This window comes from Trachurus japonicus, chromosome 11, assembly GCF_045865225.1.
Source record: "Trachurus japonicus isolate A0001 chromosome 11, Traja_1.0".
NCBI lineage: Eukaryota > Metazoa > Chordata > Actinopteri > Carangiformes > Carangidae > Trachurus > Trachurus japonicus.
In genome coordinates this window covers 10,324,642-10,344,896 of record NC_140917.1, presented here as the reverse complement: position 1 = coordinate 10,344,896, position 20,255 = coordinate 10,324,642, and the positions used below count along the sequence as shown (strand labels likewise).

At 40.8% G+C, this 20,255-nt stretch overlaps 4 protein-coding genes and 1 long non-coding RNA gene across 5 annotated transcripts in view; 2 read left to right on the top strand and 3 right to left on the bottom strand.

Moving 5' to 3' along the window:
* LOC146978227 (major histocompatibility complex class I-related protein 1-like) overlaps positions 1-20,255 on the top strand; it is a 246,574-nt gene that overhangs the window by 127,284 nt on the left and 99,035 nt on the right. The window lies entirely within an intron of this gene.
* The window catches only part of LOC146978228 (major histocompatibility complex class I-related protein 1-like), a 121,199-nt gene that overhangs the window by 32,384 nt on the left and 68,560 nt on the right, over positions 1-20,255 (top strand). The window lies entirely within an intron of this gene.
* Positions 1-20,255, bottom strand: part of LOC146978230 (uncharacterized) — an 80,602-nt gene that overhangs the window by 1,048 nt on the left and 59,299 nt on the right. The window lies entirely within an intron of this gene.
* LOC146978232 (H-2 class I histocompatibility antigen, L-D alpha chain-like) lies at positions 499-15,736 on the bottom strand. Its single transcript, XM_085790488.1, has 6 exons — positions 15,450-15,736; positions 14,298-14,588; positions 4,395-4,679; positions 1,302-1,439; positions 640-672; positions 499-548 (listed from the first exon to the last, which is right to left on the bottom strand). The coding sequence occupies exons 1-6, from the start codon at positions 15,643-15,645 to the stop codon at positions 499-501; spliced, it is 993 nt and encodes a 330-aa protein (XP_085646614.1). The 5' UTR covers positions 15,646-15,736.
* LOC146978231 (H-2 class I histocompatibility antigen, Q10 alpha chain-like) overlaps positions 20,181-20,255 on the bottom strand; it is a 53,042-nt gene continuing 52,967 nt past the window's right edge. The window contains exon 9 of the mRNA XM_085790487.1: positions 20,181-20,222. Within this exon, the coding sequence (XP_085646613.1) occupies positions 20,181-20,222 (42 nt within the window). The remainder of the gene's footprint in view (positions 20,223-20,255) is intronic.

Sequence of the window (20,255 nt, the reverse complement as noted above, 5' to 3'; positions counted from 1 at the left end):
GTCCCCTTTTCATTTCTACCCACTGTCAATTTGGTAGATTGGTTGATATTTGCAGAAGCTTAAGATCATGTGAGCGCTGTCCCATTTCTTGAGGTGATGATTCTTCTGGCTTGAGTTCCTGTTGCCTGGACCCTTAGATAAAAAAAGATGTAACACATCTGTTTACTTTTCTTTAGTTTATCAGGCAATTTTGGAGTGACATATTGTTCATACAACTACGATGCTTACCACTCTCTCCACCACTACTATTGCTGAGAGACGCTGCTGAAGCTGTGCAGAAAAGGAAAGGCATTGTGGTATTCATATAGATGCAGGAATAAATCCACTGAAATTCCAGACCATGTACTTTTCCAAGCACATGGACTTTTATTTGGTCTTATTAAAAGACACTACTAATTTAGATGTAGAAATTCTGAACCTACTTCAAATTATCAAGGTGAGAATCAACCAAAAATACTTTATTATTTGAATACACTATTCAATTATGTAGCTGCATGATTACCCATCAGAGGCGGTGTTAGATGCACTGAGTCCACTGGGCTGAGAGCCTAAACAAACACATACAGAGAGGCAGGTGCAATTAGTATTTTCCTCCTGACTGAGTCACGTTTGATCCAGATCAGAATTTGTTTTTCTTACCTAGGGCATAGATGTCTCTTTCCCTGGCAGGACCTGTCATTAAACACAACACACCCTATTCCCCCTGAGGTTCACTAAGGTCATCAGACCAGAAAACTGAAGACTGCTCTTTCCAGGCCTGTGCCCCTCGCCTTTGGAATGCTCTACCATCGACTTCACGCAGCATAGAGTCCACTGAAGGTTTTAAGAAAGAACTAGACAGGCTTTCAACTGATGTTGACGTTGTGAGGCCTCTGTAAAGTTACCTGTAATTGTGCTGTTATGTATATTTTGTTTGTGATCTCTGTATACTGTATTTTATTGCATTTTATCCTTGTTGTAAAGCACTTTGTGATTTTATCTATGAAAAGTGCTATATAAATTAAATTTACTTACTTAATTACTTACAACATTAAGACAGAAAAAAACTGTTGTTTTAGAAATTCATGTTTTGCTTTAAAGAAAATAGGTAATGTAGAAACTAAACTGCTGCTACATTGCATAGCTGACATTTGCTTTGCAATTTATTAAGAGGTTTTTGTAACATCCCTCGTTATCCACAGATATGAATCATGTGGTCTGAACATCATAGAACTAGAAAAAAGGAGAATTTATTCTCGTTGTTTTATCAACCTGGACCTGTGTAGCCATTATATTGACAAATGTGTGTGCATTGCACCTACCACCAGTTCGGCGATTCCTAAAGAACAAAGCCCGTCCATCAAAACCAAGAGCAACACCAACCAAGAAGACCACCGCACCCACAGCTGCACCAATGCTGATTCCATCTCCTTCAGACACTGGATCAACAATTTTGTGATCTAAAACACAGAAAACATCCCCATTTGTTTTATGTTCAGATTTCTTCATTCAACATTATTCACATTATTTCTATTTGAAAGACTCAATTTACTATGGATGTGTAGCTCTTACACATCCATAGTATTTGTAGTCGTGTCATCTGGCCTCCGGCCGTATGTCTTGGACACTCGGGTGAAGAGAGGGGCTGAGCTGTCAACTGATCACCACCTGGTGGTGAGTTGGATCCGCTGGCAGGGGAGGAAGCTGGTCAGACCTGGAAGACCCAAGCGTATCGTGAGGGTCTGCTGGGAACGTCTGGCAGAATCCCCTGTCAGGGAGGTCTTCAACTCCCACCTCCGGGAGAGCTTTGACCGGATTCAGAGGGAGGCTGGAGACATTGAGTCCGAATGGACCATGTTCTCCACTTCCATTGTTGACGCGGCCGTCCGGAGCTGCGGCCGTAAGGTCTCCGGCGCCTGTCGCGGCGGCAATCCCCGAACCCGGTGGTGGACACCGGAAGTAAGGGATGCCGTCAAGCTGAAGAAGGAGTCCTACCGAGCCTGGCTAGCTCGGGGGACCCCCGAGGCAGCTGACGGGTACCGGCAGGCCAAGCGGACGGCAGCCCGGGCGGTCACGGAAGCAAAAACTCGGGTCTGGGAAAAGTTCAGGGAGGCCATGGAGGAGGACTACCGGTCGGCCTCGAGGAAATTCTGGCAAACCATCCGGCGCCTCAGGAGGGGGAAGCAGTGCTCCGCCAACACTGTTTACAGTGGAGGAGGGGAGCTGTTGACCTCGACTGGGGATATCGTCGGGCGGTGGAAGGAATACTTCGAGGATCTCCTCAATCCCACTGACACGCCTTCCGTCGAGGAAGCAGAGGCTGAGGATTCAGAGGTTGATTCATTCATCACCCAAGCTGAAGTCACTGAGGTAGTCCGGAAGCTCCTCAGTGGCAAGGCACCGGGGGTGGATGAGATCCGCCCTGAGTACCTCAAGTCTCTGGATGTTGCGGGGCTGTCGTGGCTGACACGCCTCTGCAGCATCGCGTGGCAGTCGGGTACAGTGCCTCTGGACTGGCAGACCGGGGTGGTGGTCCCTCTCTTCAAAAAGGGGGACCGGAGGGTGTGTTCCAACTACCGGGGGATCACACTCCTCAGCCTCCCGGGGAAGTCTATTCCAGGGTGCTGGAGAGGAGAATTCGGCCGATAGTCGAACCTCGGATTCAGGAGGAACAATGCGGTTTTCGCCCTGGCCGTGGAACGCTGGACCAGCTCTACACCCTCCGCAGGGTGCTCGAGGGTGCATGGGAGTTTGCCCAACCAGTCCACATGTGTTTTGTGGACTTGGAGAAGGCTTTCGACCGTGTCCCACGTGGCATCCTGTGGGAGGTGCTCCGAGAGTATGGGGTCGGAGGCCCTCTGCTGAGGGCTGTACGGTCCCTGTATGACCGGAGCAGGAGCTTGGTTCGCATTGCCGGCAGTAAGTCAGACCTGTTCCCGGTGCGTGTTGGACTCCGGCAGGGCTGCCCTTTGTCACCGGTTCTGTTCATTATTTTTATGGACAGAATTTCTAGGCGCAGCCAAGTGCCGGAGGGGGTACGGTTCGGGAGCCACTTGATTTCATCTCTGCTTTTTGCAGATGATGTGGTCTTGTTGGCTCCCTCGAGCCAGGACCTTCAGCATGCACTGGGGCGGTTTGCAGCCGAGTGTGAAGCAGCTGGGATGAGAATCAGCACCTCTAAGTCCGAGGCCATGGTTCTCGACCGGAAAAAGGTGGCTTGCACCCTCCAGGTCGGGGGAGAGTTCCTGCCTCAGGTGGAGGAGTTTAAGTATCTTGGGGTCTTGTTCACGAGTGAGGGGAGAACGGAGCGCGAGATCGACAGGCGGATCGGTGCGGCGGCCGCAGTAATGCGGTCATTGTATCGGTCCGTCGTGGTGAAGAAGGAGCTGAGCCGAAAGGCAAAGCTCTCGATTTACCGGTCGATCTACGTTCCCACCCTCACCTATGGTCATGAACTCTGGGTCATGACCGAAAGAACTGGATCCCGGATACAAGCGGCCGAAATGAGTTTCCTCCGCAGGGTGGCGGGGCGCTCCCTTAGAGATAGGGTGAGGAGCTCTGTCACCCGGGAGGAGCTCGGAGTAGAGCCGCTGCTCCTCCACATCGAGAGGAGCCAGTTGAGGTGGCTCGGGCACCTGTATAGGATGCCCCCTGGACGCCTCCCTCGTGAGGTGTTCCGGGCATGTCCCACCGGGAGGAGGCCCCGAGGAAGACCCAGGACACGCTGGAGTGACTACGTCACTCGGCTGGCCTGGGAACGCCTTGGGGTCCCCCCGGAAGAGCTGGAGGAAGTGTCCGGGGAGAGGGAAGTCTGGGGATCCCTGCTCCGACTGCTGCCCCCGCGACCCGGACTCGGATAAGCGGCGGACAATGGATGGATGGATGGATGGTGTAGCTCTTAAAAGATGATGATGCTAAGATTTAATTAAATGAATTATGATATAATGTTTCTCCTTATGCCAGTGTGCACAACTGTAACTGCTGACATAGCAACCTCCCAGGAAGATTTACTGAGAGTAAACCAAAAGAGAAATTTATGGTTTTAGTCTGCTCAATAAAGAAACACATCTGGTTGTCTAACTTGGATCTGATTAGCATGAGATCAACCATTAAACTGCTCATAGTCTGTCTTTTTTGTTTGGTATATTTCCTGTGGCTACACTGGCATGTTTACCGATGGCGAGTCCCTGTCAAATTTTGGTTAAAGATAGATTATCCTTCAGAGATCTCGTCTGCTGGCATTGAAAATATTTACCTTAGTTGGTGAGGTCATTTGAATCAACATTTCAGTCATTACAGATATGTTGTCAGTATATTCTGCAATAATGTCCATATTGCAAACCTAATTTAATTTACAGTTTTTATAATTTCTTCAATACAGAAATGTTGACATACAGTAAGAAGCATGTTCTTACCCCACGACCTTTCAACATGTACTCCTGAAGCCGTATGGATGATTTCACAGGTGAATGAAGACTTGTCACTTCTCAGAATCTCCACGCTGTCTCTCCTCTGGAAGGTGTCGTCTTCATTTGGACGAACACCTGAGGATTTTAATCCATCTTCGATCTCAAAGATACGGCAGTTTCTTTTGATCTGCAGTGTGATGTCTTTTGGGAGGAAACCAGTCGCCAGGCACGTCAAAGTGACATTGGTCTGAACCTTTGAGCTCTTTGCAAGCAGGTGGATCTCAGGTGGAGCTGGAGGGAGAAAACATAAAGTGAGTTCCTGTTTGCATGGTGTCTTTATTATTTTATTTATTTATTTTACCTGTAGGATTGATTATTGCAATGCTCTTCTTTCTGATCTTCCTAAAAAGAATATCGCACCATTACAACTACTCCAAAACTCAGCTGCACGTGTGCTAATGAAGACCAGCAAGAGAGCTCACATTACACCCATTTTAAAGTCCCTGCATGTACTTCAGAATCAATTTTAAGATTATTTTATTGGTTAGCTCTAAATGATCTTAGTCCTTCTTGTCTGTCAGATTTGCTTTTAACTTATGAGCCATCCAGAACTCAGGTCTTCAGATAGAGGCCTTTTATTAATACCTTAAGTCAGAACTATAACTTTTGTTATTACGGCTCACGACTGTGGAACAGCCTTCCTGAAGACCCAAAGAAACGGCCTATTTTCACGGCCTAAAAGAGGTTTTACCTGAAAAAAAAAAAACACAGTTCCATTGTTCACTATAATATAATTTTTTCCAGCCCCTCAAAGTACAGGAAAAACAGAGTTTTTATTTGGACCTAACCAACTGCTGATTGGCGGGCGCTAACCCTGGGCGGAGGGATACGTGAGTTGGTTGGGTCCAAATAAAAACTGCACTTTGAGGGGCTGGAAAAAATTATATTATAGCGAACAACGGAACTGTGTATTTTTTTTTCAGGTAAAACCTCTTTTAGGCCGCAAAAATAGGCTGTGTCTTTGGGTCTGTTCACAACACTGTATGTTGTAAGTCTATGGGCAGGGCTATGGGCTGGCGTTGCTAACGGGAGGAGTGCAGAGAGTCTTCTACTGCAATTAAAGTACTTAGGGGCTATTTGTAGCTCATACAACCCCACTTTAAAAAAAAATGCTACTATCCCTTTAAGACTCAAAGCCTACAATCTTTTTTCTCCTGACTTGTAGTGAACCAAGAGCTGCTGTTGCTGCATATGTAGAGGTGGAGCAGCAACACCAACACTGTCCCACACACTTACATTGCATGTGTAAACCAAAACTTAATAATAATTTATTCATTTCTAATTATGTTTTTACACTGTTAGTTACTTTTACTTGTCATATTAATATGATTTAATTAGGAATTTAATTGTGCAGTTATTTTACCTTTTTCATCATATATTCATTCTAATGATTCTTCACCATCAGTTTCCTGTTTATGGATTTTTAATTCTTATTTTATTTTTGTACAGTGGTAAGTGAACAGTGAATGTTTCAGTGTAGGGACACAACCACGAATTTAAGCAGGTTAGCGTTACTAAAACAGCCTCAAGAGTTCGAGTGATTGTTTTTCCTTCACAAAACCACCTCAAACCTCTCAAATACAGCTCATTAAACACACGACTTCAATTGAGCTTTCCCACAATTGTTTACATCCTTTATTTAGTTTAATGAGCATGGGCATGAAATCACACACATTTTATAACACCTGACACCATTTCGATTGTGTTGAACTTTGTCATTTTACAGAAAACAGTACAAAACCCCGAATTAAGTCAATGTCATTCCTTAACTGTTTTTGGTCCACAATAATATATTATTACTTTTTAGATAAAACTGACACATTTTCAGATGTCACACACTGTCTAAGTTCACAGTGACTACACAGCTACACCTTGGCAGATTTTGGGATTCTGATTTTTCACACAAATAAACTGAAGCAAAGTGCAATTTTCTTTAGCAAAAAATAGAAAATTTGTTTTAAAGAATACAAGATGAAGTGAAAAAAATTCACAAACAAACCTTACATATTTGACATGAGATTCCAAGAGCATTCTTATCAAGGCTTATCGGTAAATGATAGAGACAACTTACAAAAGACATAAAGAAAGAAATCACCTTATTATACCGTGTTATGGAAATTTCCTTTAACTTGTGAGAGAGAAAATCATAAGTCCAGCAAATTGAGGTTTCACTTAACTACTTTATTTTATCTTGCAAGAGGTGGACTGTCATACACACAAAAGTCTGTAAGAGAGTGCACACTGAAAATTGGTAACGTCAGGTTACATAGGCACAAGAGCAGGAAGGAGCCATGTGCTCCTCCTTGGAGGCGGCATCATACATTGTCCAATAACATTATTGCATTCTTGCAGAATAAGTTTACACAGTACAAGTTTGCACTTAGCGCTCATGACATATCATTGGACTATTAGAAGATCAGCTCATAAAGGCAGGAAGCTAGTGGTTGTCTGTAACTGAAGGTTTGTTGTGGTTTTTTCACACTTCAGCATGTTGACATTTCGTTGACATCTCACTGTGGTTTTGGATATGGAGACAACTGCTTGCTTAAGCGTAATCATCATAAAATAACAGAAACCAAGTCGGACACCTGCATACTGCTCTATGCACAGCAGACAAGTGCAACTTGCGCTTTCTTTGAAGTTCACCTAAAGTTCATGAGCATACATCTTCAAAGTTCAATCAAGGGTCATAACATAAAAAATTTCCATTACAACCGTAAAACCCAGTTTCCTATCTCTTAACAATCACACAGTATATCTTGTAGATTACAATAAAGGCACTTAGGTGATCCTGCATGATTGGATTTCTTCTATTTACCTGTATCTGCTTTATGAAGGCCTCACCTTCGTGGTTCTGCAGCGAGCACTACCTGGTGTAAACCGAAACAATAATGTCTGTCTGTCTGTCTGTCTGTCTGTCTGTCTGTCTGTCTGTCTGTCTGTCTGTCTGTCTGTCTGTCTGTCTGTCTGTCTATCTATCTATCTATCTATCTATCTATTACTTAGGCCTATCTAGTCTGTCTGTCTGTCTGTCTAATGTGTATGTACCTGTTTCATTATACAGGTCTAAAGATGCAGTATTTACACTTGTAATATAATTCACAGTTTTTAAAGGGACAACGAGGAGTTTTGGAAAAGCGAAGCGTTTTCACACTACATTTATTTGCCTCCGCGCGCACCGTGAAATTCTTTGACCGGCGCAAGACAGACTCATGTTTTCATTCATCAAGAATGTAAAGTCAGAGGTTCAAAGAGGTGTTATTCTCATGACTCGCCGCAAAACCGAAAGTAAGGAAACACTGGTTGGCTCGTCCAGCATTTCCGCCATCACTCATAATAACAAAATAACGATAGAGACAAAACGATATATTTATAGAAAATGGGCCCATTAACAAGTGTGGGTAACGTAGATTCATCCACATTACAGTTTTTCTCAGTCGCTTTGGTGCTATTCTCAGATCAGAATGAAAGTTCTCATAACTATTAGTTCAACCTCCACAACATGTAGTCATTTGTCCACATCATAGTAGCAGTTTCTCAGTTGCTCTCATACAATTCTCTGCTGTTTTACAACATTATCATTTGTTTATGTCATGTCAGTCAAAATGAACTATACTTTTGAACGCTGAATAGTCTTTCCCTATAAAACTAATAGTCCTCCTTTCATTGCTTGAGTCATTACATACAAAATTGTTGAACTAGTTTTCAAAATCTGTCAAACTAATTTTAAATGTTGGGAGAGCACAGTGAACAGTAAGGAACAACAGGTACGTATGGTATTGGACAGTAATTCAGCACTAAACAATCTGCACTGCTGTCATTGTGTCAGGCATTACTGTAAGATACAGTGGGACAAGAACTTTTTTACATTTACATTTAGACTTACAGCTTCACTAGAGAACAGATTTACTGTATTGCAATGTATTACAGCAACCACAGTAAAGATTTCCCATCTTTACAGTACGGTACTGTACTACAGCATTTTACAAGTAGGAAGCACTTTTACAGTATTGTACACTACAGTAATAATGGTTGATGCAGTACATGTACTGTACATTACTGTAATTTTACTCTGCATCACATAGGATTACAAGACAACCTCACAGAGGTGGAAGAGACTGAGCCCTTTTTACTACAAGAACAAGACATTTGTGCAGTGGTGATTACAAACAATGGCATCAGGTTGAAAGAGATACAATGTAAGGATGACATAACTGTGTCTTTGGGAATATTGAATCTGTTTCAATCGCTACAATTGACAGAGTGATGTAGATGAAAATGTGACTGGAACGTCTGGATGTGCAGGAATGATTTACAGTACTCTGTAGGTTCAGTTACTATATGTACTGCAACATTGTTCACGTAAAGTTGTACCCAAAGAGTGTTTCTTATGTTTGTTGTAGATGACTGTAGTGTATTTTTCCTTTGCACAATGCTGTGAACAAATCAGAATTGCAAAGAGCATATGCAGTAGAAATGTGAAACATACATATTCAGTATCTCCACTAAATACAGTAATGTGTAACTTTACTGTAGTTTTCACATGGCTGTACAAGTAGTGTATAGTGCTGTCTGGAGCATTTTCAGGTATCATCACTTTTTGCATTGGAAAACACTTAGAGAATAAAGTGTCCTAATGAAAACATGACAAAGCCATTTGACTACCTTGTTCATAAACGATGGTGTCAGGACTTCTCATTTTGACGACACTGACAGTTTCATTGACATGAGTACTTGCTTTTGAGGGATGGACTATCCATTTTGAGCAAGTGACGTGCTTTTGCAGGTCATCCACTAGGTTTTGCAGTTTGCAATAATTGTTCTGAGAAATGCACTAACTGTTGTGCAAATGTTAAGAGTGATGTGAGAAAAGCACCAAAGCGATTGAGAAAAACTGTAATATGAGACTTTTTTATTGTCACGGAATTTTTCGTTCTGCCGATGGAGAAACTCCTCGTTGTCCCTTTAACCCTGATCAAAATGTACTTTTTGTGGTTATATGCTGTCATTCCGACATCCCACCACTCCGACATACCACTACCACCATTCCGACATACTGCTATTCCGACATGCCATCGTCCCACCACAAGTGACAAGTCAGACCGTGGTGATCAGACTGGTACATAACCAAGTTAGCTGCACAGAAACTAACTGAAGAGTTCAAGTGATTTGAGTTTAATGTACATATGCATGAAATCGCACACATCTTACATTACAGTAAAAGAGAAGAGAAACAAACAGCTGACAGTTTAAATTTGTCATTTTAGAGGAAACTATATAAAAAGTTACACAAAACCTGAATTAAGTGTGTCACCACTTAACTGTTTTTGATCCACAATAACATATAATTGCCTTGATTTATTTTAAACCTTTTAGATAATACCGACACATTTTAACATATTCTGTCTTTTCAGTATACAGCAACATCTTCAAAAATGTTGGCATTCTGATTTCGTGCAATTGTTAACAAAAGAGACAAAATAGAGACAACTCAGAAAAGACATATAGAAAAAGCTCACAGATAAGAATAAAACCTTAAAACCCAATTTCATCTTTCTTAACAATCACACAGTATATCGCTTGTACTCAATAGATCACAATAAAGGCACTTAGGTCATCCTCCATGATTGCATTTCTTCTGTCTACTGTATCTGTATCTCCTTTATTAAGGCCTCAGCAGAAATACATACAGGACTTAGATAAAACCAACACTTTTTTACAGTAACATGTTACACACTGTCTTTGCAGATTTTGTCATTCTGATTTCTTACACAAATAAACTGATGCAAAAGTGCCATTTTTAGCAAAAGAAAGAGACAAAGACATCCAAAATGGCCACCTACCCTCTACAGGGTCCTTGAACCCATTTTCACAGCCAATCATCAAAGATCAGACAACATCACACAGATAGTCACATCATGGCATCTGAACAATCAGCAGTGGCACAGAGCATGTCAAACTTAATCATTCTTCCAAAATTCGTAAAATGCGGTTGTAAGACCCCGACCACACTCAGATGTGCGGTTGTAACATCGAAACTAAAGAATGACAAGCTGATGAAACTCATGCATTATATAGTTGAATAGTTTTGCTCAGTGTTGGGTGTTGTTTATGTGGGATTTGTAGAAATTTGTGAACCGTAGCCATGAAAAACTATGGCACCATATTTAATCATACAGCCTTTTCACCTAACCATTTTTAGACATGACAGATATTGGTAAACTGTAACTGATTTGTAATTTGAACAGTATACTGTGTGTAATATGTAGCAAGATAGTATAAAACATGTACTGTATATAGCATGTAAATAGCAAAGGATTATGGGAAATTATTTTGTCGTACTCTAATTCTTCCCTAATAGCTTACTGCAAATGAAAAAATACATAAAAATACAGTAATACTGTAGGCTAATTGAAAAACACTCATAATACTGTACGTGAATACAGAAAAAATACTGAAATGAAAATACAGTAAATGACAATTCAGTAAAATACTGTAAATGAAAATCATGTTAAAAGAATGATGTAAATGAAAATACAGTGATATACCATAAATTAATATGTTAAAATACTGAAAAGGTTTTAGCCTACGTGGATGAGGAACCTTATATGGGAACTTCAGTAACCTTGACTAGCGATATAAAAATTAAGAATTAAAAAAAAAAAAAAGTGACAAAAGAAAAAAAAAAAAAGTCTTGCATTATCCTCCGATAACACTCCGGCGTTGAAATGTTGAATTTCCACTACCCTATAAGTGAAAAGAAGTGAAAAAAATCATTGACATGAAATTCAGATAGCATGCTTATCAAAGCTAATCGGTAAATGATAGAGACAACTTCAAAAAATCACAGTTAAGACTGAAACCTTATTACACTGTAAAACCCAGTTTTGGGATGCGTACCAAACACTATGTCCTGCTAGTAATTCACCATTCACCACCATTTTAAGAGTAGCTCACAGTCACAAGTTTAAAAAGTGTGGTCACCCCTGTAATAGACTATTAGTTCTGGCTGTGTGTGTACTACACCTACCACCAGTTTGGCATTTCTTAAAGAACAAGGCCAGTCCAACACCAACACCAACCAAGACGACCACCACCCCACCCACAGCTGCACCAATGGCAGCTCCATTTCCTCCAGACTCTGGATCAAAAACTTCGTTTTTTCGATCTAAAACACAGAAAGAAATTCACATCAGTTTTATGTTTTTTTCAATCAACATCATTTCTATTGAATAGACTTTTTTAATAGAATTTATGAAGATATGCGTATCTCTTACGTAAGACAGTGGTTCTCAAAGTGGGGGGCATCCCGGTGGTGGTAGGGGGTCCTACTACGAAAATTGGAGGGAAGATGAGAAAAAAGAAAACTCTTCAGATATTGTTTCATCTATATTAGTAATGGTTCAAAAATGTTTTCAAGCTGTCAGTTTTAAATATATTTGAGTAGACTTCAGACTTTCAATTTCTTCATACTAATCTTCAGCAATTCAAGTAATTTCCAACTATTTCATACTCCTCATATTTTTTCATCTCTTCAAGATTGCGTCTTTAGTTTCTTCTCTTAATTCAGCATTGTTTCAACATTGTAATCAGCTCATTCAGCTTCCAGCTTTCAGCATTCACCCGTATTTCCTTCAGGAAATGCATTCTCTAGTTTCTATTTGATAGACTCAATTTATGAAGATATCTCTTACGTAAGACAGTGGTTCTCAAAGTGGGGGGCAGCCCGGTGGTGGTACGGGGTCCTACTACGAAAATTGGAGGGAAGAGAAAAAGAGAAAAAAGAAGAAGAGAAAAAAAGCAAATAACAAAATGAAATCGAATTATTATATTTTAAACATTATTATAAAATATAATTTATAATACAGTAATATAACATATGGGAACCTTGTTTTGCCTGCCAGTCAAAAAATCATTCATGGCATCATAAACTGTTGGTGTTGACCTGGCGGTCTGACATCAACCCTCAAACTCAATTTGTTTGTAAAGGGGTTTGTTTGAGGGGGGCAGGTGCTCAAAAAAAACCCCAAAAACATGCATACTATATAGTACATAAGTCTTGATGTGTAAAAGACCTAGTAGTAGTAGTAGTAATAATAATAATAATAATAATAATAATAATAAATTTTATTTGTAACGCACTTTATATTTACTAAAAAATCTCAAAGTGCTACAACAGCAAAAAAGAAAAATAGGTTAAAAACAAGAGTTAAAAACAGTTGTTTTGAGCGAGTTACAGATTAAAAGATTTTTTAAAAAGGTACGTTTTTAGGCCCTTTTTAAAGCAATCGATCGACTGTGGAACCCTCAGGTGTTCAGGGAGGGTGTTCCACAGTCGTGGAGCAGAGGAGCAGAAGGCTCGGTCTCCCAGTGTGCGGCTCTTAGTCCTTGGGGGGAGAAGTCTGAGGCTGTTGGTGGAGCGGAGTGAGCGTGCTGAGGTCTGGGGGGTGAGGAGTTCTTTAAGGTACTGGGGGGCGTTGCCATGGATGCACTGGAATGTGAGGAGGGAGACTTTGTAGTTGATCCGAGCGGAGATGGGTAGCCAGTGAAGTGAGTGAAGAATGGGTGTGATGTGCTCATATTTGCGTACTCTCAGGAGGATTCTGGCGGCGCTGTTTTGGATGTGTTGTAGTTTCTGTATGCTCTTGTTAGGAATCCCGCTGAGAAGTGCGTTGCAGTAATCGAGTCTGGAGGAGACAAAGGCGTGGACGAGCTTCTCAGCATCTCTCAAGGTGAGTGTGGGACGGAGTCTGGCTATGTTTCTTAGATGGAAAAATGATATTTTGCAGAGGTGGTTGATGTGGGCCTCAAAGGTTAAGTGGGGGTCGAACCTGACACCAAGGTTAGTGACTGTTGATGATAGTGGGATGTCCTTGCCAGAGAAGGTGATGCAGGTTATGGGGGAGTTTCGAATCTGATGGGGGGAACCGATGAGGATGGCTTCAGTTTTTGAGCTGTTCAGCTGGAGAAAGCTAGTAGACCTAACTAAGAGACATACAGAAACAGGAAGCCTGACATACTGTACTTTCCCCCCTCAAATAGCACACTGTGGTTAGTTTGCGGCTGTAACCTACACTCAGGTTCACTTCGTGTAAAAATGTGCATGAATACAACTGCAGATCCTACTACCTGGCCACCAGTTGTACACCAGTGCTCCTATTTTATATTATGTGTGCTGATAACATACACATATACTACATAATGGGCCAAACCAAAAGACAAACTTTCAGTTTTAGTCTGATCAATAAAGAAACACATACTTGGTCAATTCAAACATTAAACTGTTGATAATCTGTCTTTTTTGTGGCGACACTCGCTAGACTGACTGACTGAGGGTCATTTGAATCAACATTTCAGTCATTACAGATATGTTGTTTCTGCAATAATGTCCATATTATACAATTCTTATAATTTCTTAAATACAGAAATGTTAACATGTGCAAACAATAAGAAGCATGTTCTTACCCCATGACTTCTCAACATATACTCCTGAAGCCACATGGATGATTTCACAGGTGTATGTAGACTTGTCACTTCTCAAAATATCCACGCTGTCTCTCCTCTGGAAGGTGTCGTCTTCATTTGGACAAACACCTGAGGATTTTAATCCATCTTCGATCTCAACAATACGGCCATTTCTTTTGATCTGCAGTGTGATGTCTTTTGGGAGGAAACCGGTCGCCAGGCACGTCAAAACGACATTGGTCTTAAACACTGAGCTCTTTGCAAACAGGTGGATCTCAGGTTTAGCTGCAAAGAAAAAACCTAGAGTGAGTTCCTGTTTGCATGGTGGCTTTATTATTTTATTTCAACTATTCTATATGGAAAATGTTGCCACATCTTTCTTACAGGCATTCTTCAGCTGTTGCTCTCCATAACTCATGAACTTGGTCAACCAATCCATGCACTCATTCTCCAGGTAACCTTTGGTGTATTCTTTCAGGACCTGGATATTGTCCCACTTTCTCTTGGTCTCCAGAGCTGCATTAGTTGCAGCCACCCAGACAGAGTTGGTGTCATCGAAGGACAAGAAGTTGTCTCCATCATAGCTGTACATGTTCATGCCACGAACAAACTTTAACTTGCCGTCAGGCTGAAGGTCGCCCTCACAGCCAACCATCCACTGAAGGACATGGACGCCTAGTAAGACAAACACATACACATATACTCACAGAATAAGATGATACAGAGGTTTTCTGGTTAAACACTGAGGTGAAGTCAACTACAAGAAACATTACAAAATCTCACAAATCAGGCATGTCCTAACTATTCCACAAAGCGCCATGTGGCTGCAGGTTTTTGTTCCAACCAAGCAGATGGCTAGTGGCTACGTCATCAAGGTCCAAAAGGTCACTTCCGTGTCCAATCTCAGGATATTCAGAACAGAAACAATAGGCAGAGCTGGGTGAAAAGTACCGCGGGAGCTTTCATTTATGAATAATTAAACATATATTCATGTATATGAATACAATGGACAATATAGCCTCAATATAGGCTACTATGTTTTTTTAAATGAAAAAAACTTGAGCTGTATTTTTTTTGATCGATCGACTGTTTACCGTTTCAGCTGTCATAGTTATGATGGTTAGACAGATGAATTAGTCCGCTAACACATCCTAAAGTTTGACATGTCAAAGTTTTTCAGGTTTAAGTGTCAGGAGTATAGGGAAAGTACGCCGTCATTTTGTTCCTCTGCACAATAAGCCTGTCTGTCACTCTCTTTTTTTAAAGTGGGGTTGTATGATCTACAAATAGCCCCTAAGTACTTTAATTGCAGTAGAAGACTCTCTGCACTCCTCTTTGGGTCCATTCACAACACTGTATGTTGTAAATCTCTGGGCAGGGCTATGGGCTGGCGTTGCTAACGGGAGGAGTGCAGAGAGTCTTCTACTGCAATTAAAGTACTTAGGGGCTATTTGTAGATCATACAACCCCACTTTAAAAAAACGCTACTATCCCTTTAACAGACGATCCTAACCCCTCACATTCCCCACATCTTACCTGTTTCATCCTGTCTCATTCGATCCATCAGGATTTTAATGTTGACTTTGAACCACTGCTGCTTGATCTGGCGGGACTGTGTGCCTTTCTCCCAGTAATCAGCCTCAAGCTTCTCTTCCATCCATGTCTGCTTGGGAACTTTCCTCTGGTTCTCACTGTCAAAGTAGTCGATCAACCTGCCGTCCATCAGACCCATGGCTGTGAACTCATGGATACCAGGGAGTCCGACTGGTTTGGAGAGGGCCGTGTAGATGTAAGTGAGGGAATGCCTCTCTGGAAATCTCACGGGAAGAAGAGACAAACATTTCATTCAGCTTAGTTTTCTGGGGCCTGGGCTATGGATATGTCCCTTTAATGGGCTGGCCACCACACCCACTCAGGGTTGTGGCAACCAGGTGGACACTTGTCATTGGAAAAACACTTGTATAAAAGAACCATTGTTCCTGTCCTTCTCCATTTGACTCCCTGATGAAGGCGCCGAAACACGTCGGAGTTTTTAATTGTCATTTCGACCATGACATAATTCAATAAAGGCATTTTAGAGTTAAGAGAGTGCCTTGGAATTTTTCTTTTGTCTTCCAGACAAACAGTTAAAACACAAATATAGATTTGTTTCACAGGTTTGGATGAGCATTTTTTTTGCATTTTCTTTATTGCCACCTTCAAAAGTATATCTAAATATGTAGGCTCTGGTTGAATTAAAACATTTGACACTCAGAATTTGAGGAGCCGGAGGGCTTAGGATTATGGATAAGAAGCAATATGTAAGCTAAAGTTTACATATTGCTTCTTATCCATAATGGACCTTTGTGTGTTTGAGTTACTCACACTTGGACTTCTAAATAAGTCTCTTCTCCTCTTCATCTGAAGCTTGCAGAATGAATCAAAAATTGATCAAGAAAGTCTGATCACACATTTAATGCAGCTACTGATGCTGTTTAATTAGGTAGAGAAGGTTAAACAACATTGTGACTGTTTGTAATGAAAATACCACACATCTTTGAACTATATGTGTGCACTTGCACACACACAAACACAGAATATTTGTGTTCACCCCTTATACAGTCTATGGAAATTATTGCCTTGAGAGCTCACACTCTTGTGCTTTTTTCTTTCTTTCTTTTTTTCTAAATGTGCAATAGATATATTAATAATAAATTACATTATATTTTTAAATAAATAAATAAATGTCTAACTCCTCTGGTGAGAAGCAGGAGAATGTTTTTTTTTTCTTTTTACTTTTTGCCATGGTGAATACTGTTGGGCTTTTTCTATTGCAAGGGCTTTAAAGCAGAAGTAAGCAGAATTTTTGTGTTAATATAAGTCTTAAATAGTTATATCTTCCGACAGCAATCACAGAGTGTTTGGTCTGAAACACGGGTCTGTCAGTCACTCTGCTCTGCTGTAAGCCGAGGAGAAAACTTTCCTTGTATCCTACAACCTTTATCCAATGAGGCAGGGGCGCCGCTAGGGATTTTGGGCCCCATGAAAAGAATCTTTACAGGCCCCCCAACACAGCGGCAACATTTTTTGATGCTATTTTATATACAACTATGCATTTTAATGGTATTTTTGACTATCATTACCATATTTATGAAAGAGGAACAACATGACAGTTGACATGTACAGTAGGGGAAGAACTGAGCACTCAATGGAATACAATACAATGGAATTCATTTTTCATTTCCCAAAACAGATTCACCTTTGTATTGTTTTGAGACTGTAGTAAAATGTATTGTTATTGCAGGCGTTGATGTTTCCAAAACAATAAAGTTATTGTTACCAGGACATTGAAAATAAAACATTTGTGATTATATGTTAGTTAATAACTTGGTGTCATTATTTTTTACTGTGTTATCATTTAGTAGGTCGATTTTGTAAGGCTATTGAATGTGTTTAAATGTGTTTTTGAACCAGTGGCAGAACTTATAGTTCTCGGTGTATCGCGGACGACTCAAGATGGCGCCGCTGTTTACTTTTTCTTTATGTTGGGACCAAACCATGTCGTAGTTTCTGGCTCCAGCACATTTCATTTTGAGTTAAAAACTATTATCTTGGGTACAGTACTTTGTTACCTGCCTGAATAAATTAAATGTGATAGAGCGATATACATATATTTTGTCGATGTTGTAACCAGTTAAAATTGTTAAAACCTTGCAAGTCTTCAGCTCAAGCCTTCAGCTCAGGCATTTATCTTGAATCAACAGTCAAAGCAATATGCTAGTTTCTTCTTTTATTTGCACTATGAGTGAGATTAAATAAGGGAACATGTGAGGTCCTGTACATTTTATATTTCATGGTATTATTTTCAGTAGTTGTGAACTACATAATAGCTCAGTTAATTGACTGAAGGCGGATGTATTAATGCAGTTGTCCACTGAACTCAGGATTATTCTTTATGAAGAATGGGTAAATGTGTGTTTATTTGGAAATAAGAGGCTTATGCTGTAACCAGCCTGTATGTACAGTATTTTGGTTTTGTTTCTGATATTATGGATGTCGTACTGTTACTTGACATTTGAGTATGGAAAAGATATTTGCAAATTGATAAGTAAATTCGACTGAGCGAAGCTGCACTGAACAGAAGCAAACTGTCGCCTGTCTCATTCTTTCTCCTGCTTTACAGGAACCTTATCTGTGTACAGGTACTCTGCCTGGGACCTGTTACACTAACTCCATCCGCTGACAGGAAGTTGGCCAAAACGACCGGATCGCTTACTTCTGCTTTAAGGGATAACCTAACTTTCTGAAACAGGGCCCATAAGAAATGCACATTGCAAAACAAGTCAACAACTAATCGTCAATATTATTCCCAACTCAAAACTCAAAGCAGAAGCACACATTAAAGACATCACAACTGTCAGAATGTGTTAAAAAGTCTTCACTTACCGCTGTTTACCATCAATCCTGTCCCAAGAAGGGCAAAGATCGCAACAAAAATCATTGTGGTCTCAGTACAGCGTCTCTTTACTCCCTCTGAAACTCTTTTTTTTTTTTTTTTTTTTTTTTAGCGTTTTGGGGTTTTACCTGAGCCAAGCCAAGTCAGGGCTCTGACTCCGTGCCAGACAACGACAAACGACGGTCTGTTTCCTGAGTGCTGTTTCCTGGTCCTGTCATAGGTGTTTCATTGTGGTGACCCAGGCTGCTGCAGCTGCTGCTGTGTGTGTGGAGGCTGAGCAGAGGCACACCTAAAGATGTGCGTCTAAACCGAAACTTTATGTGACGTAAAAAAAAGTAAATAAATCTTTATTATGGACTAGAAAAAATGGCCCACTCTCATACACATACACACATAACATACAAGACAAAACAAAGCAAACAAACAAATAAAATAAAATACAGTAATCTGTCACTGTTAGTTTAAGAGAAACGGTGCAGACTATTGTGCCAGTGCTTACGAAGCCCGGATGTGAACTGATATTCCATCATGGGACAGATAAAAGGAATAGTTCACCCAAAATTCAAATTTCACTCAATATCTACTCACCCTCATGTCGACTAAGGGCAAAAAGACACACCAAAAACCATCCAAATACCTCCACACAGCTCATCTGTAGCTAATGTCCCTCTTGTATTGAAGCCCCGAATAATCGCATGAGATTTGGACTGACCAAGAAGAGCAGTGAAGGAGCTTCTGCTACAAACAAGCTTAAAACATAGACTTATTTAATTTTTTCGGAACAATTTCTCATATTGGGGCTTCAATACAAGAGGTACATTACAGACGAGCACTATGGAGGTATTTGGATGTTTTTTGGTGTGTCTTTTTGGACGAAGAAAAGTGAGCTCCGTTCGCAACCGTCATATGGATATGCAGTGCTATGCTGAGACCCCCTGTAACTCAGAGAAGGCACGGAGGACTCTGAAACTTCTCCCAGCCCTTAGTCGACATGAGGGTGAGTAGAAAGTGAAATTTGAATTTTGGGTGAACTATTCTTTTAAGGCCTTGATAATGCAGTCCAAAACGACACACATACGCAACAATGCCGGACTGTATGTTGGTACATTAGATAGAAATAACTGGCTGGCACTTTGCCATAATTTTCACTCTGTGAGAAGACCAAAGATGAGCTGTAGGGGTGACATAGGCCCTGAACAGTGCACTTTTAATCTCCACAGAACATAGCTGCTGGATAGAGGTAGAGAACACAATTACATCATCAAGGTACAACAAGACAGATTGCTAACAGCAGTCTCCAAACATATGAGGTGCTGAAACGTGCTGGGGCGTTCGCAAATGGCCTTCGATTAAACTCAAATAATCTAAATGGCGCACAGAATGATGTTTTTGCCCCATCTTTTTTGAGCCACCTCAACTTGATTATAGCCACCGACTAAATCCAAAGTAGCTCCCACCAGTCCATCCAGTGACTCTTCAATCCGTGGCAAAGGGAAAGCGTCTCTCCTGGTTTTAGCATTCAGGCAACAATAGTCCACACAGTCTAATCCTACCATCCTTCTTTGGATGAAAAAAAAGAAGAGAAAACTAGTCTGCCCCAAGGGCAATACCCAGATATTTTCTGCCCGTTACCGGCTCACTTGCCTGGCGAACGACTAGACAAAGTAAAATAATCCGAAAAAACAAAATAAACAACAAGAGCAAGAAACAGCTAATAGGCTGCCGATATTCTGTAGGAACACAAACATTAATCTTAAACACTGTATTAAATCCATAAAAACACAAACTGAGTAAATGTAAGGAAAAAATATCTGGTATGTTAAACTGTCCCCTTACCGACTACCAGCTACTTGCAGCTCAGCAGGGAAACAGGTCTGAAAGATATACAGTATAAACATATACAGTAT

What these genes read in the sequence shown, in the direction of transcription:
- LOC146978232 (XM_085790488.1), bottom strand. Translation starts at nt 15,645, where the DNA reads ATGGGTCTGATGGACGGCAGGTTGATCGACTACTTTGACAGTGAGAAC. An exon ending in AATGAGACAGGATGAAACAG is followed by an intron (nt 14,589 to 15,449) that starts GTAAGATGTGGG and finishes TTGTCTTACTAG; the next exon opens with GCGTCCATGTCCTTCAGTGG. An exon ending in GCAACAGCTGAAGAATGCCT is followed by an intron (nt 4,680 to 14,297) that starts GTAAGAAAGATG and finishes TTCTCCCTCCAG; the next exon opens with CTCCACCTGAGATCCACCTG.